The 14,616-nt window shown below is 44.3% G+C and overlaps 1 protein-coding gene across 2 annotated transcripts in view; it reads right to left on the bottom strand.

Moving 5' to 3' along the window:
• Positions 1 to 531: 531 nt before the first annotated feature.
• SUSD3 (sushi domain containing 3) overlaps positions 532 to 14,616 on the bottom strand; it is a 35,363-nt gene continuing 21,278 nt past the window's right edge. For both annotated transcript variants that reach the window (XM_057413747.1, XM_057413746.1), the window contains 2 exons: positions 11,713 to 11,874; positions 532 to 908 (listed from right to left, as the gene is read on the bottom strand). In XM_057413747.1, coding sequence (XP_057269730.1) covers positions 686 to 908; positions 11,713 to 11,874 — 385 coding nt within the window. In that variant the 3' untranslated portion in view covers positions 532 to 685. The remainder of the gene's footprint in view (positions 909 to 11,712; positions 11,875 to 14,616) is intronic.

The following is a 14,616-nucleotide window of genomic DNA, read 5'->3' as shown; positions in this document are numbered from 1 at the left end:
TTCAAAATGAACAAAACAAAAAACCCACCTTGTTTCCTCACACAGATTAATAATTGGAAAAGAAGGCAGGTTTTCCCAAAAATGGATCACCCTTCAGTGCTCTCATAGGGATGCTGCAGTGATGCCCGGACCACCTTTCCACCTGCAGGCATGCACCAGCTGGTGGATCCAGAGCTGTGCCTTGGCTGCATGCCATCACACGTAGTCTTGAAATGCAGAGCATGAGGATCCAACAAAAAGGCTTTCCTGATACCAAACAACAGGGGCTTTTACTTAAAACCAAAGTTTTATTGTAGTTTTATTATACTACTGTGTAAAAATATGAGGGATTTTTCATTCTGAAATGCTTACAAAAACCACTGGTTAAAAGAAGGTTGCAATCTTACAGATGTGTAATTTTATTATCAGTAACTTTGTATGAGGCAAATATACAAACTAGCTACCATTTCTCTCTGCATGTACAGAAGATTTTGGTTTTGCCATGGTCACAAGATGTAGCACACCATAGAGAATAGACTGTAGGCCTCAACATTCATTTTTTTCATAACTTGAAGCATTTTTATTAAATAACCATCTTGGAATATAGAAAACTTTCAAATTCATATGAATAATTAACTCTCTATGTTGTCTTTAAGGCACATATTTCTATCCAAATTTCATTTGGGTGCAAAGGAGCAGTTGTGTATCAGACAGCAGCAGGTATCTGGCAGCTCAGTTTGTTAAAACTGTCCTTATGTCCATGGACTTCAACGAGAAGTATTGAGCTCACTGTCTGTACTGCAGTGTTGTGTCCCGATACAGCCTGTTTCATCAGTGTACTACTGCTCTTGGTCAACTTAGGCAGATGATTGTTGTCTTTGCAACACCCAGGAGCTATGATGTCCCGAGTCCACTCCTCCTGGAACCTGCAAGTGTAAAGGAAAAGTTATTTCTGTTTCATTTGCTCTGGTGAAGATACAGAACTTCCTCATCCACTTCATTTGCACATCAGTCATTTTGCAAACCTTGTGCTGTAACTCACTTCTCCTAGCATTAAAAGCAGTTGGCAGCAGTGGAGCAAATGACTGTGTCTATGTAAAAGCTGATGCAGACCTTGAGAACACTTGTGATGTTGCTGTTATTTGGGGTTGGGGCAGATGCTGTTTGCTTTCCATCAAATGAGTCCCCAGCTTCAATTTAATGCTATGTTATTTGGATTTTTACAAATACTTGAATTCTGGGACTGGTGTAGAAAGAAAATCTGTGCTTGGTTAGCAGAGCACTGCTGGGATCACAAGAGCCAGTTGTGCTCATCAGGATTTGAGGTGTTATTTGCAGAGCTGCCAGTGATGCTGATGCAGTGCAGTCACACCATGCCTTGTGCTAACCCTTGACTGCCCAGTCTGGCTACTGCCTGGCCCCCCCAGAAGGGACTGCAGGCTGAGGCTCCGCATTTCCAGCAGCTCTGGTGGTCATTAATTCTTCCCACACCAGGAAAGGAGATCTGCCAGCAGTGGGGAGACAGGCTGCAGCCCCAAGCAGCAAACCACCCAGAGGTGGATGGTGTGGGAAGAACAGTGACAGCCAGAGATGGCAGAATTCCTGAAGAGATGCTCAGTAAACTACACACAGGAAAATGAGATGTGGGATCAGCTTGTGTTTGCACGCTGCTGCTGGAGGCATGCTAGATACAGTGGGCTTTAAGCACATGGCTCTGTGGACCAGAAACAAATAAGACACGGCCCTTTGGGGTTTGTGCCAGATGACTCTGGTCTGAGCATGTGGGCTTTTGTAAAACACCATTTACTCCACAGCAGCTGCCTGCATGCAGGGCAGATGCTGAGGTTGCCTGCCCCACACTGACACCACTGAGCACAGCAGCCTGCACATCCTGCACAGTCAGGATGGGGTGGTCTTATCCTTTTGTACATGCAAAGCTGGTCAGGAAACAAGTTACATTCTGCAGTTATCTGCTGCAGAAAGCCAGCCAGCAGAAATGTTCCTACACAAAAAGTGCACATATATAGAAACCACAGGGGAATAACAGAAGATAAAACCAAATAACCAAGCTCTTGCTGTTCCGGTACTGAGTACAGATACATCTCCTGTAAAGGAGAATGAATCTTGCTCTTCACTGGAAAGCTGCATTACGAAACTATCTGGGGCATAAGCTACAGTCAGATAATGCAAAGGCATCTTAGAGCTCCTCTGCATTTGATGTAAGAAGACACTGTCATCTCAATATACTTATTGAGGTGGTGCTCAGATGAACAGAATATACCCACCTGTAATTTGGATAACAAGCTCATCTATTTCTTAAAAAACCCCAGCCTGGTCATTTGGCACACTTTATGTTGACCTGCACTGTTTTAACTGTGTCTTTTATTCTTGGTGCACCAAAGCCCTCGGGTATCTTTGTGCTGGACACTAGAACACCTATCTGAGAACCCCTGTGCCTTGCCATCAGGGAAAAGAAAGCTACATGAGGTTACACTGCAGATCTCACTGCTGAAAGAAAATCTTCTGAGACACTTGCTACTGCGCATTTCTTATTTTTTAATAGTACATTGGAACTCAGTTCCTTCTTCTTGAGGTGGTATCAATAGTTACAAAATAAAAATGAAATCAAAAGAGCTTGTACAGGGAGAAGAACTGGGATAAGTTTAGCATGGGGTAGCCCCAGCCTTTGCAACTAGCCCTGCCAGGATTACAGTTCAAATCTGGGTGTTCTGGTTACGGTGCAATAAATATACTTTACCTGGGCAGAATTCATCCCATTCTGACTCTTTCTCCTATAAAACTCTGTACTGTGAATCTCTGCAATTACCCACAATCCACCAGCAACTCAAAAACCTCGACTGGCTAAAACTGTGCCTGGAGGACAACTATACTCCTGACTAAGCAACCTCTTCCTCCCATTTTGGGAACTATAAGTCTAGGATGAGGTGGCAGTAGGCACCCTCCATTCACTGCACTATGTTGAGCCCTGTGGATATCAGAAGGACAGTGAAGTCAGTGGAGTCCCACCTAAGTGGAGGTTGAGAAATGCTATTAAAAGGGCTGAAATGTCAACAGGGACAGATGAGCACACAGTGAGCTCTCCTCTGCCTACAAGGCTATCAGTCAGGACTGGCCTTCAGTCTGCACTTGCATCCTCAAGAGCTCTGTTCTTTGTCCTGAGTAAGTGTAAGTGTGTTTTTAACAAGTGCTTCAACTAACCTGAACTCCAGTTTGCAGGAGTTTCCAGGGCTATTTCAAATGTCATGGTAAGAGGATTAGAAGACCTCCCCGTGCTCTTATCTGGAAATGCAAACTCACCCAAGGATGCTAGGTGTGCAGTACATTTGACCAGGACAGACTTCATTTGACAGATAAAGATGGAGCTCCTGTCTAGGGAGAAGAGCAGCCACCAATGGGCTTTGGAGGATTCACAAGAATATTGATTGCTTGGTTACTTGAGAGCTGTTCCTAGCTGGAGGGGAAAACACAGTTAATGGGACATCTGAGAACTCACAGCACTGGGGCTACCACAGCGCTGCCCGGTGCTGGTACTGGGTCCAAGCACAGATTCTTACACTGGAGGATGGGAGGGGATTTTTTTGTTACTGTGTGTCTGGTGACTTTGTACAGGACCCTGGGGGAATCATGGAAGCATTATGAAAATAATAATAGAAGCTTTATGAAAAGCACATGTTGCTGTGCACACCCCCTTTGCGCTCACTGTGATGGCAATTCAGATGAGAATTCAGGAATCAGTCTTACTTAGCAGCTTGCTCTTCCACTCTTTGTGACAGGGCCCCGAGATTAAACCGCGGCTCACTTCTCCTGCCTGACTTCTCTTTGAAACATGCATGTCAAAAGGTGCTGGAAGACTTTAGTCTCTGAAAGACGGCGGTGGGGAGCACAGAGCACCACAATAACAAACTAGAGGAAGAAAACCCTCCATGAATAGAGAAGCTCAAGGTGGGACAACTCACAGGATGGGACGATCTATGTGAAAGCTTAAGAAGGAAAACTGCCTCTCTCCAGTCCCAAGTGCCACACAATCAACCACCACACATGTGAGGAACTGTATTCATTAACTACAGTTGTATCAAATAGGTCATTTGCTCTTTGCAGTCATGTCATCAGATGCTTTATATAGAGAAGTATTAAACATCGCAGTGACAATAGGTCCTGCATCTCCTCCTGCAGCCCAGGGAGCAGACACCAGTGGCTCTCTGCAATTGAAGCCTCGAAGCTGATCAGGGGTGGCCATATCCAACCTGCACAGACAAACAGTCCCGCACACGCACCACAGCCTTGGGCACCAGGAGCCCGTGGTGCTGAGCTCTGCACACCTGGGCTTCCAGGCCAACAGAAGCAACTTCTGACAGGAAGGCCAACCGTAAAAGCAAATGGGTGGATCTTCTAGAGGAGTGAAGTGTTGAGTTCTCTGTGAGACCGCTGGCCTTCAAAACCACACAGAGTGTTTTCCACAGCCCCTCTAACAGCCTTGCACTAAGTCACTGTTGCAGAAGATGTTTTGCCACCCTAATTCTCCCTCTGATGATATTCTAAGTGTCCTAGTGGGTTTTTCTTGCTCTATTTACATTTTCCATCCAGCTTTGCAGCAGCTTGTCTCTCAACAAAGGTATTTCTTCAAGTGTTGTCCACTTTCACTGTGGTAAATCAAATCTATATAGAGCCATAGAATCACAGGCTGGTTTGGGTTGGAAGTGGCCTTAAAGCTCCTCCAGCTCCAACCCCTACCACGGGCAGGGACCCCTTCCACTAGAGCAGCTTGCTCCAAGCCCCTGTGTCCAACCTGGCCTTGAACACTGCCAGGGATGGGGCAGCCACAGCTTCTCTGGGCACCCTGTGCCAGCGCCTCAGCACCCTCACAGGGAAGAGCTTCTGCCTTATGTCTAGGAAAGGCATCAGATCCTTCAGCTTTTAAATCTTTTCTACTTAGGTGGTCAGAGGAGAAAATAAGCTGGGAAAGTGGCCTCAAGGGGGCACAGGGCAAGGTAGGAATGCAGCCAAGTGTTCCATCCCATCTTATCCATACTGCTAGACAGTCCTTGGGCTTACAGCCGTGCTCCTCAAGCAAGCCTGGACAGACATGAACATTTTTCAGAACAATATCAGTTTCTGACTTGCACCTTCCTTGCAACCCCTTACACAAGGTAGTGGAAAACTTCAACCATTATAGCCACTAAATCAAAGAGAAAAGGAAAACACATCTCATTTTACTGTGGAGGCCAAAGCTATGAGCTAATTTCACAAACCTTGCATATGGTTTTTGGACTGACTGCAAATGCTGAGGTGCCTCTCTTAAGAGCATCTGGATTTGGAGTTTTTTTCCAAAACCCTTTCACATGGACATTTTTGTTGTTGGATTGTCGTTACTTGCTTTTTGCCAGGTACACTTGTAAAGCATCTTGTAGTCAGAAAGGGCTCTGGTACAAACATTTCAGGTACTAAAAATATCTCTGTGGGAGAACACACACTCCTGTTTTTCTGCAGGAGAGATTTTTTTTTTCTTCTTGATAATATGCTCCAGCTGAAAGGAGGACTTCAAACCTACCGAGACATGGGCTTTTCCATTGGGCTCACTCCTGCAGTCAGATCAGCTACATGATAGAGAATGTTTTATAACTTGGCCTAGAGCTGTGTAAAATAATTCACCTCGAAACAGTCCAAATTTTGAATGCACAACTTATTCCACACGCTTTAACACCGGGGTGGGGTGCGGGGGTGGGAATTACCAAATTTCTTCGCTGCCTTCAGATGTATTTTCAAGCTGGACTGCTTTCTTTCTGGTGGTCTCTTACCTGACAGAGGATGAAAAGGAGTTAGTCCACGGCTAAACTCAGTTCTCCCTGTGGGTGGAAAACACTGTACCATCAATTCTCCCTTGCAAAATTAGAGCACTTCACTGTGTCAAGGGAGTATCTACTTCAGGACAGGTTACAGCATTGTTATGCTGAAAAAGCTAAGAAAGCAGAGGCTTCCCTACGTGTGGCTTTTTTTTTTTACTATAATGAGGAAGCTGATGCAAAGTGAAATGAGCTCTCGGTTTTTTCTTATTACTAGTGATCTGGTTTCTCCTGGGACAGTTATCTTTCTGCACATGCTGCAGATGTATAAATATGCTATGGATCAAACAGTGGAATGCCCAGTTCTTTCATGCCTTTGCATCCCAAAAAACGCTTTGCTGTTTGCCCTCACAATGGTTACACTAGATTGCATGTATTTTTATGATTTCTCCTGGAGGCGTGGCTAGGACTGCTCAGTGGAAAACAGTAGGCTGCTAATTCAGTTTGGGATCCAGGCAAGGCTTACTCCAGGCAGGGGGGTCTGAGGTCAGACTTGCCTCAACCCACCTGCACCAACCATCTACCTGGGGAACAGCTATGGCTGATCCACAGGATGATGTACCCCAATGCCTGCATTAAGGTCACCCCACTTTTCTTTTCAACACCTGTTTCTTTAATGTCATCTCTTACTGTCATTCCCCTCTCAGAAACTACCAAATTACTCAAACATTACTCAAACTGGCACAGAGGAAGGACAGCTGTCATTTACCTTCTCTTCATGGATATTTTGCCCTGTGCCTGTCACTGCCTGCTCAGGCATCTGACCAAGTCAAAGCTCTCACCCATGGCTGAAGAAGAGAACTGTTTGCCTTGGATGGTCGTTGCCCAAGCAGTTATTCCAGAGGTGGATTACTGCAGGACCAGGTAAGATTCTTCATCAGAAGATAACTGATCCAAAAATAACATATCCTGCTCAGGAACACGCCCATCTCTAAAAACCCTCTTAAACACAGCACAGCATTTCAAATGTCAGCTCCTGTGCAACACTGGCAGCCCTGGTGCCCATCTGACCCCAGGCAGGTGTGGTGCACTCTGCTGTTTTGAGGTCTCTCACTTTGGAAGAACGATGCCAACAGTCCTGGTTTTATTCCCATGCAGAATTGGGAAGTGGTCTAAATCTTAAAATGTTAACGGGAGAAGAATACAGTTCCCTGAGTTTAGGCTTTTCTCCTGACACATACTGCAGTCAGGCTGTGTGAGCTGTTCTGGATATATCCCCATGCTGACAAGCCCTGCCTCTGCCCAGCAGTCCTACCGGGGGCTGTTTTGGAGGTTCATGCACATTGTTTTTCTCTTAACTCTGTGGCCCAGAGCTGCAGCTAATCTTCCTCCCATAGCTGGCAGACCCTTTTCTTCAGCTAATCTGTGTCAAACCTCTGCGCCATACAGCAACCTCCTATCTCTGCTCTATGCTCTCAACTTCTGAGAAGCAACACTGGGGAAAACACATCCCTCCCAGTGGCCCCATGCCTTGAAACTTGTCTTTCCCTGCTCAACATCAGTCAGGTCTTCAAATATTCTAAAAGAGCAGACATGCTGTAAATGCCTGCAGCGCATGTAAGACTTTCTGCCAAAAATTGATATTTTTATCCTCAGTGTGATTCCTTGCATCCAAATGAAAGAGGTGCCATGAACAGTGACTGCACTCTGTAGTTGCATTTTTAAGCAATTTGTTTGAGCAGCGAAGAAGACAGAATGGGGCTCATTATAATTACAGTAGCTGCCACTAAAATTCAACATTTCCCTGCAAAACTATATATTCATTACACTTGTTCCATGTTTCAAACATGAGGGGAAAGAGATCTTTATGTGACAAACGGGTCCAGAGCTTCTTACTGTCCAACAGTTCGGCTTCTGTATTATTTATAACTTGTATACATCAGCATTCTGCATCCATGTTATGTCACCCTGTTTCAGCCACAATGATCTCATTGGCATACTAAGGCACTGCTTTTACAGATGTCAGGTTTTTAATCCTAAATGACTCTGTAAACCATAACAAATATCTTACCTTCTGAAAAGGTTGGCTTTTCCCTTTATTTTCTATTGGCATACCTGATCTTTGTATCTTTGATCCTTGAAGTGGTGAATCTAAATGTTAATCTCTAGTTAATCTCTAAATATATTCCAGTTAAGTCTGAAAAGCAGCATGACCTACATCCTCTTCTAGTAAAAAAATGGCTAAGATATACTTAAAATGGTCTTCTTCAAGGGTGGAGGAATTCTAACTCTTCCAGATACTTTATATGTAACATGAAGAAGTAGCAAAACAGTTTTCTTTAAGGGAAATACTACTGTAAAAATGACTGAAATTGCCAAGCTTCCACCCACTCCCTTCTCAGACAAAAGCACCACTCATCTCTCAGCCTTCCCCTCCTAAGTGGGTTGCACAGCCACTTCCCATGGCTCTATCACAGAGAACAACATGTACTGCAGCTCTGATAAAGCAGGGAGCAAACAATCAGCTCCCATGCTTCTTAGGACAGTTCCTCATTAGAAAGACAAAGTAGGCTTTCTGATTTGGTCAGAGGTCTAGCAATGCACTGCACAAAGTCCTCCAAATGTCTGAAACATTAATACAAGAACAGAACAGATCGGAACAGAATAGGATAGGATAGATTTCAGTTGGAAGTGACCTATGACAACCATCTAGCCCAACTGCCTGACCAATTCAGGGATGCCCGAAAGTTACAGCATGTTATTAAGGGCATTGAGCCAATAACTCTTCCCCACTGACAGGCTTGGGGCATCAACCAGCTCTCCAGAAAGCCTGTGCCAGTGTCTGAACACCCTCTCTGTGACAAAATGCTTCTTAATGTCAAGTCTGAACATTCCTTGAGGAGCCTTGGTTAAATAATCTGCTGGATTGTTTGCGACCATGGACACACACTTTGGTTCACATACACACAACGATATACAGAATCTTTCCTTTGGATTCCCTCAGGTTTGCTGCTTTTTCCCAACCGCATCACATGCCTTTATTTCCTTGGACAATCAATACTATAACAGCTCCACCACTATAGCAACACTCCCACAGTTAGAGATTTCTTCCAAGTACAGGCTGCCAACACATCCACTTCACCTTAAACAGGGAAAGGAACCGCAGAAGTAACCCAAGTAGTGGACGTGTCCTTTCCACACTCATCTTCCCAGCATAAGCCAGGGATTTGCTTACACTGTCCGGCTGCTCCTAGTAAGCTGGATGAGCACAGGATGAAGAAACTTAGCCTAATTTGCTACACACAAACAATAAGCCTTGCAAGTGAAACACAAAGCTGACAGATCATTTGTTGTCTTCAAGAGTTGGCATGAAATAGGTTAGCAGCATTCCCACATCATCCTGAGCATATATCCACTTAACAGAATTAAGCAGTAGAAATTCAACATCTTTTACTACCCTTGATTAACTAAGTCTTATTTGAGTGAAGAAAAGGAAGAAGGTACAAACTGATGAAGGGTCACCCCCATTCCTAGAGCAATTTCAAGACAGTTATATTCAGTCTGCCACAGTTTCAGTGCCATTCCCACTTCTGATTAGAAGCAGCACTTGTTCTCCACGTGCAAAATAGCTCTGGGGTGCAGAGACTAATAATACACCTGCTCTCCCAGTGGAATTTTGCTCTGGGTAGTGATTAGCCAGGACCACATCCCCTCTGCATGGTGGAAATAAAGCAGACCTTGATTAACAGCAGCCCTCAGCCATCAGGAGGTGAGCAGGGGCACCAGTATTTAACACATCAGGTGTACTGTTCCCCACTGAAGTTTATACATTGTAATATAATGTAGTATAATAAACTTGTTGATTTTGGGCCTGACTGAAGCTACTTATCCAGAGGAATTGTGTATTCCCCGCTACTTGCAGTTAAGAAAAGGTGTACAGAAGTTTGTATAACACAGCAGCTTCAGCTCCGTGGAGCGGTACAGATAAGAACCACTTGTCTGGTATCTTACTGCAGATCAGAGCTTGAGGCTTCAGCAGAGCACTAAGCTCTGTTTATAGCCCTTTACAGCCCTTTTATCTATGTTGTTTTAAAAGCAGATTACACTTACACAAAACATTTTAACATTGTAGCAGATTGAAATTACCCTAAATTAAAAACTGCATCCTGAGTCTTCTAAAAGCTGTTGAGGTTATAAACTGTGTTTAATGAGCTGGACACATCTTTCTGCAATCACCCAAAGCTAGGAACTGATTAAGCAGCCATCAGACTTGTGTGCAAGTGCTCCATTAGAATATAGTTTTCTGCTGCACTGTGACATGGAAGTAAATTTAAAATCTGCACAAAATTGTTTTCTGCAGGCAACTGCTAGGAATCACAAATACTGCTGTATTTACATAAAAGCTGTATAAGTGAGCAGTGAATTAAAAGCAAACAAGGATTGCAAACAAGGATATGGTCATACATGATGGCAAAGTAGAACCCAAGGTATATAGAAGACACAGTGATTGCGTTTATAGGAATGATGACAGCAAAACAGCAATTAGAATTTCACATTTATGCAGAGAAGGACTTAGGGGTATTGGTCAATGAGAAACTTAACATGAGCTGGCTTCAGTGTGCACTTAAGCCCAGAAAACACCCGTGTCCTGGGCTGCATCAAAAGGAGTGTGACCAGCAGGTCGAAGGAGGTGATCCTGCCCCTCTGCTCTGCTCTGGTGAGACCTCACCTGGAGCATTGTGTGCAGTTCTGGTGTCCTCAGCATAAAAAGGACATGGAACTGTTGGAACAAGTCCAGAGGAGGCCACGAGGATGATCAGGGGCTGGAGCACCTCCCGTGTGAAGACAGGCTGAGAAAGTTGGGGCTGGAGAAGAGAAGCTGCGCGGAGACCTCAGAGCAGCTTCCAGTGTCTGAAGGGGGCTACAAAGATGCTGGGGAGGGACTCTTCATTTGGGACTGTAGTGATAGGACAAGGGGTAACGGGTTTAAACGTAAGCAGGGGGAGTTCAGTTAGATATAAGGAAGAAGTTCTTTCCTGTGAGGGTGGTGAGGCACTGGAATGGGTTGCCCAAAGAAGTGGTAAATGCTCCATCCCTGGCAGTGTTCAAGGCCAGGTAGGACAGAGCCTCGGGCAACATGGTCTAGGGTGAGGCATCCCTGCCCATGGCAGGGGGGGTGGAAGTGGATGATCTTAAAGTCTTTTCCAACCCAAACCATTCTATGATTTATTTATTTTTCTTGATTTTTTTGTTGGCAACAACACAGCCAGAATAACACATTGGGATACCTTGAGAGGTGATTTTGGACTGACCCAAAAATGCCTGCATCAGCCACCATCAACGCACACTTCATCTCAGCGTGGACATTTCCCCAGAATCCCCCAGGGGCTGGGCTGGTCTCCCTCACTGGGGACACTCACTCTGCCTCAGGGGTGAGGATCCTGCTGTGCTTGCCCTGCACGCCCTGGTGACACAACGGGGTTGCTCAAAGGGAGCTCCTGCGGTCACCGAGGGATAAAGGGTAATACCCAGCACTCACCTTGAGCCAGTGTCCCGGGCTGCATCCTCCCCTAAGGCTCTTAGGAGAGCTGGCACTTTGATACCACTAACCCACAGAGAGCGGTGACTTTCCTCATGGAGTTTAGCATCAGTTTAACAAAGCCAATTAAAAACCTCTCTCCATTTAATCTGGTACAACGTTCCCTGCAGAGCAGGCTTCACCAACCACTACTGGGGATAGATGGAAGAAGCTTTAAGAAGGGAGGTCAGGCTCAGCTTCTCTGTTGTCTCTCCTTTCGGCAACATTAATGCCCCACAAGACAGGTAATTTTAAAACAAGACCTTACAATTCCCTGGCATCAGCTGCTCTCTCAGGACATCCCTTTAAACTACATTTTCAAGGTATCTTCTTTCTGCCTTACCTGTATTTTAATAGAAGCCTTGGTTATCATATGCCATTTTAGCCGCATCATCGAATACGGATTTATTCCTGAGTTTCTTATTGTTGTTATTGTTTCTTCCCTTAAACCCAAAGTAAGCAGCTTGCATGTGCTCTAGTTCTTCGGCTCTGAGCTGGTACCACAGCTGCATATCTCTGTGAATAAAGCAAGGGATACAAAACACTGTGTTTGTGATAAACAGCTGTATCTCTGAGCTTTTGTCTGACCAAAGCCCTGACTCCCGAGAGTTTAAATCTAAATCCATGTTTACTGAAGACTGCACTAAAACACATAGCTGAACTTCAACTGCAAGGCAAACTTCCAGCAACTTACATAGCTGCTTAAATACCTTAAGGTGGTGGTGGTGGTGTGTTCTTAAATAGCATCAATTTTATTCTGTACAATAGTGGTATTTTAAGTATTATCAACCACTCCTCAAAAAAAACCCGTACAAATAAACCAAAAAAAGCACCTGTAGACAGTTCAAGGACAAAATCCCAATAATGATATCAATATGATTCAGTGGGTTTTGAGATTACAGCTAATAGCAAAAGTCACCTAAAGTGTGATGTCATGTCCGTTTTCTCAGGGACCTTCATCGGCAACACCTGTCAGGGCAGATCCTGTGTATGTGAAAAGACCTCAGCCCATCCCCACTTTATGGAACAAATTATTTCAGAATTAAAAAACAAGAAGTCTTTTCTGGGATGTTTTGCAGTTCTGCTGTTGCTGAGGTTCGGATCACCAGGCAGGCTGAAAAAATGAATTGACTTAAAAATGGTAATGTTGCCTTTGTGAAGACCAGGGCTTATTCGATTTCCCTTTGGAAGCACTCAAGGTGCTTTTCATGCTGCTCTCTGTAAGTTGGGGTGAGGGGGGGAATCACCATTTCTTTTCTTGTTTGTAAAAGAAGTCTAAGATTCCCACAGTCACAGACACTCACACGAGCTGATGGGACAAGATTAAAAAATTGTGAGAGCTGGGGATGCTGACTTTGGTGTCATTTCTGTCCTCTCAGGATGCAGTCCTGCTCCTACCAAAGAAAATAGTGGCTATGCTCATGCACTGTGAGGAGGCTAAATTATGTGAGGATTTTCAGTATCCTTTGTCCTTCTTCTCTCCAAATGCAAGGATAAAACATAAGATAGCACTTTAAAGATCATCAAACAGGTACCTTGAAAGACAGATTTGTAGGCAGAGGTGATCTCTTCTAGTTAGACCAACAAAAAGGAAGACAAAGACAAAGAGCCAAAGAAGAGCAGACAGGCAGACTTCAAAGGTAAAAGCAAGGTGAGGACATCCTCCCTACTCCACGGGTACAGACTACCTTTTCTTTCAGAGATGGTCTAAGAGACACTTATTTAACTAAATCCCTACCAAATATTCTCATTTTGCATTAAGTTACCAAGCCTGCAGCTTCTCTTCAGATTGATGTTTTGGGCATCTGAAAGTCAATCCACATTTTCCACCTACATCAACAAAAGAGATGCTACCACCACATCTGGTACGTTGCAGATCAAGCATATTACACACAGGGATGCGTTACTCTTTCTCACATGACATGGACAGTTTCTACATCATCTCAGGTGCTTTCTACCAAGCTTCTACCAAGCCACACACTGTCTACAGTGCCCAGAGCACCCCTCCAGGAATAGGGCTTGTGGACAGGCCGTGTTGGAGCAGTTCCTTCATGGGACCGTGAAGGGAGGACAGACAGCAGAAGAGAATGGAGAAGCTCCCAGCAAAGGGAATAGCATTAAGCCTGATGACAGAACCATGTCAAAATGCCTTATGTGAAGGGCTTTTCTTTCATAAGAGAAAAATACCAAGTTATCATAGTCATGTGAATGGCTAAGTGAGAAAACTTCATTTAAAATAAATGAAAAGCAAGGACTATGATATGAACAGTCTTATCAAAAAGTGGCAATTCCAAAAATGCCAATCAACCCTTCCATTTCAAAAGTTATTTCATGCTACCTAATATCATGAATGACACCAAAGACTTCCTTTTTTTTTTTTTTTTTTGTCTCACAAAATCCTTTTGAGGGAAAATCTGTATCTGCAGTCAAATTTCAATATGACAGAATTTCCCCCCTACGCTGGTTCCCTCACAGCTCTAGATAAAACACAGCTCAGACCAGAGACCTTCACTGTGTCCTCCCTGATCTCCCTCTACTCCACTGCTACTCTGCCTTACTCCAAACACTTCTTGGAAGCAAGAAGAGGTAGGGGGCTGGAACTAGATGATCTTAAGGTCCTTTCCAACCCTAACCATTCTATGAATCTATGAAAATCAGAGTTCAGCTTATTGTGTGCACCACAGGACAGGTGCGGCCACCTCCACAAGCTACATACAGACATGGGAACAACAAGCAGGAAAAGTGAGAGGAAAATCAAAAAGAGGCACTCATGGAAAGCATCCTGCAGCAGGTCACTTTGGATGGATGCTCACATGAGCAACAGTGGCTCGGCTTTAGCATATAGCCAGATGTGGTCATGCAGCACACTTCACACTGAGTTTTTATACTGGTAAAATTTACTTCTTCCTGTGCCTGTTTCTAATCCTGAACATCAAGGCAGAAGACAAAATCCTGTCTCCTTCCAGCACAATGTTGTGACAGCTTTGCAGGCAGTGAGGACTTTTGATGGTTTTGACATGGGTAGATTAATTTTCCCAGCAGTGCTCAAGAAAAGCAAAAGAGAAAGAGAGAGAGAAGAAGGGAAAATGCAGCCAAGGTTAAATAATTCAAGGAGAGAAAGACTGGGCCAGTAAATAAGACTTGTATGTTCAGCTTTTGCATAATCCTGGATAAATCCAGATCTGCCCAGACCCACTGAGGTTATCTGATATTAACGGACATTAGGTGCCTAAATACGCTCGAATTCCAAGTCTTTCT

The sequence above is a fragment of the Pezoporus wallicus genome, unplaced genomic scaffold (assembly GCF_028554395.1).
Source record: "Pezoporus wallicus isolate ANWC-B61680 ecotype Strahan unplaced genomic scaffold, APGP_CSIRO_Pwel_v1 contig_8649, whole genome shotgun sequence".
Lineage (NCBI taxonomy): Eukaryota > Metazoa > Chordata > Aves > Psittaciformes > Psittacidae > Pezoporus > Pezoporus wallicus.
Note: the sequence above shows the minus strand (reverse complement) of the source record. Positions and strands in the feature narration are given on the sequence as shown.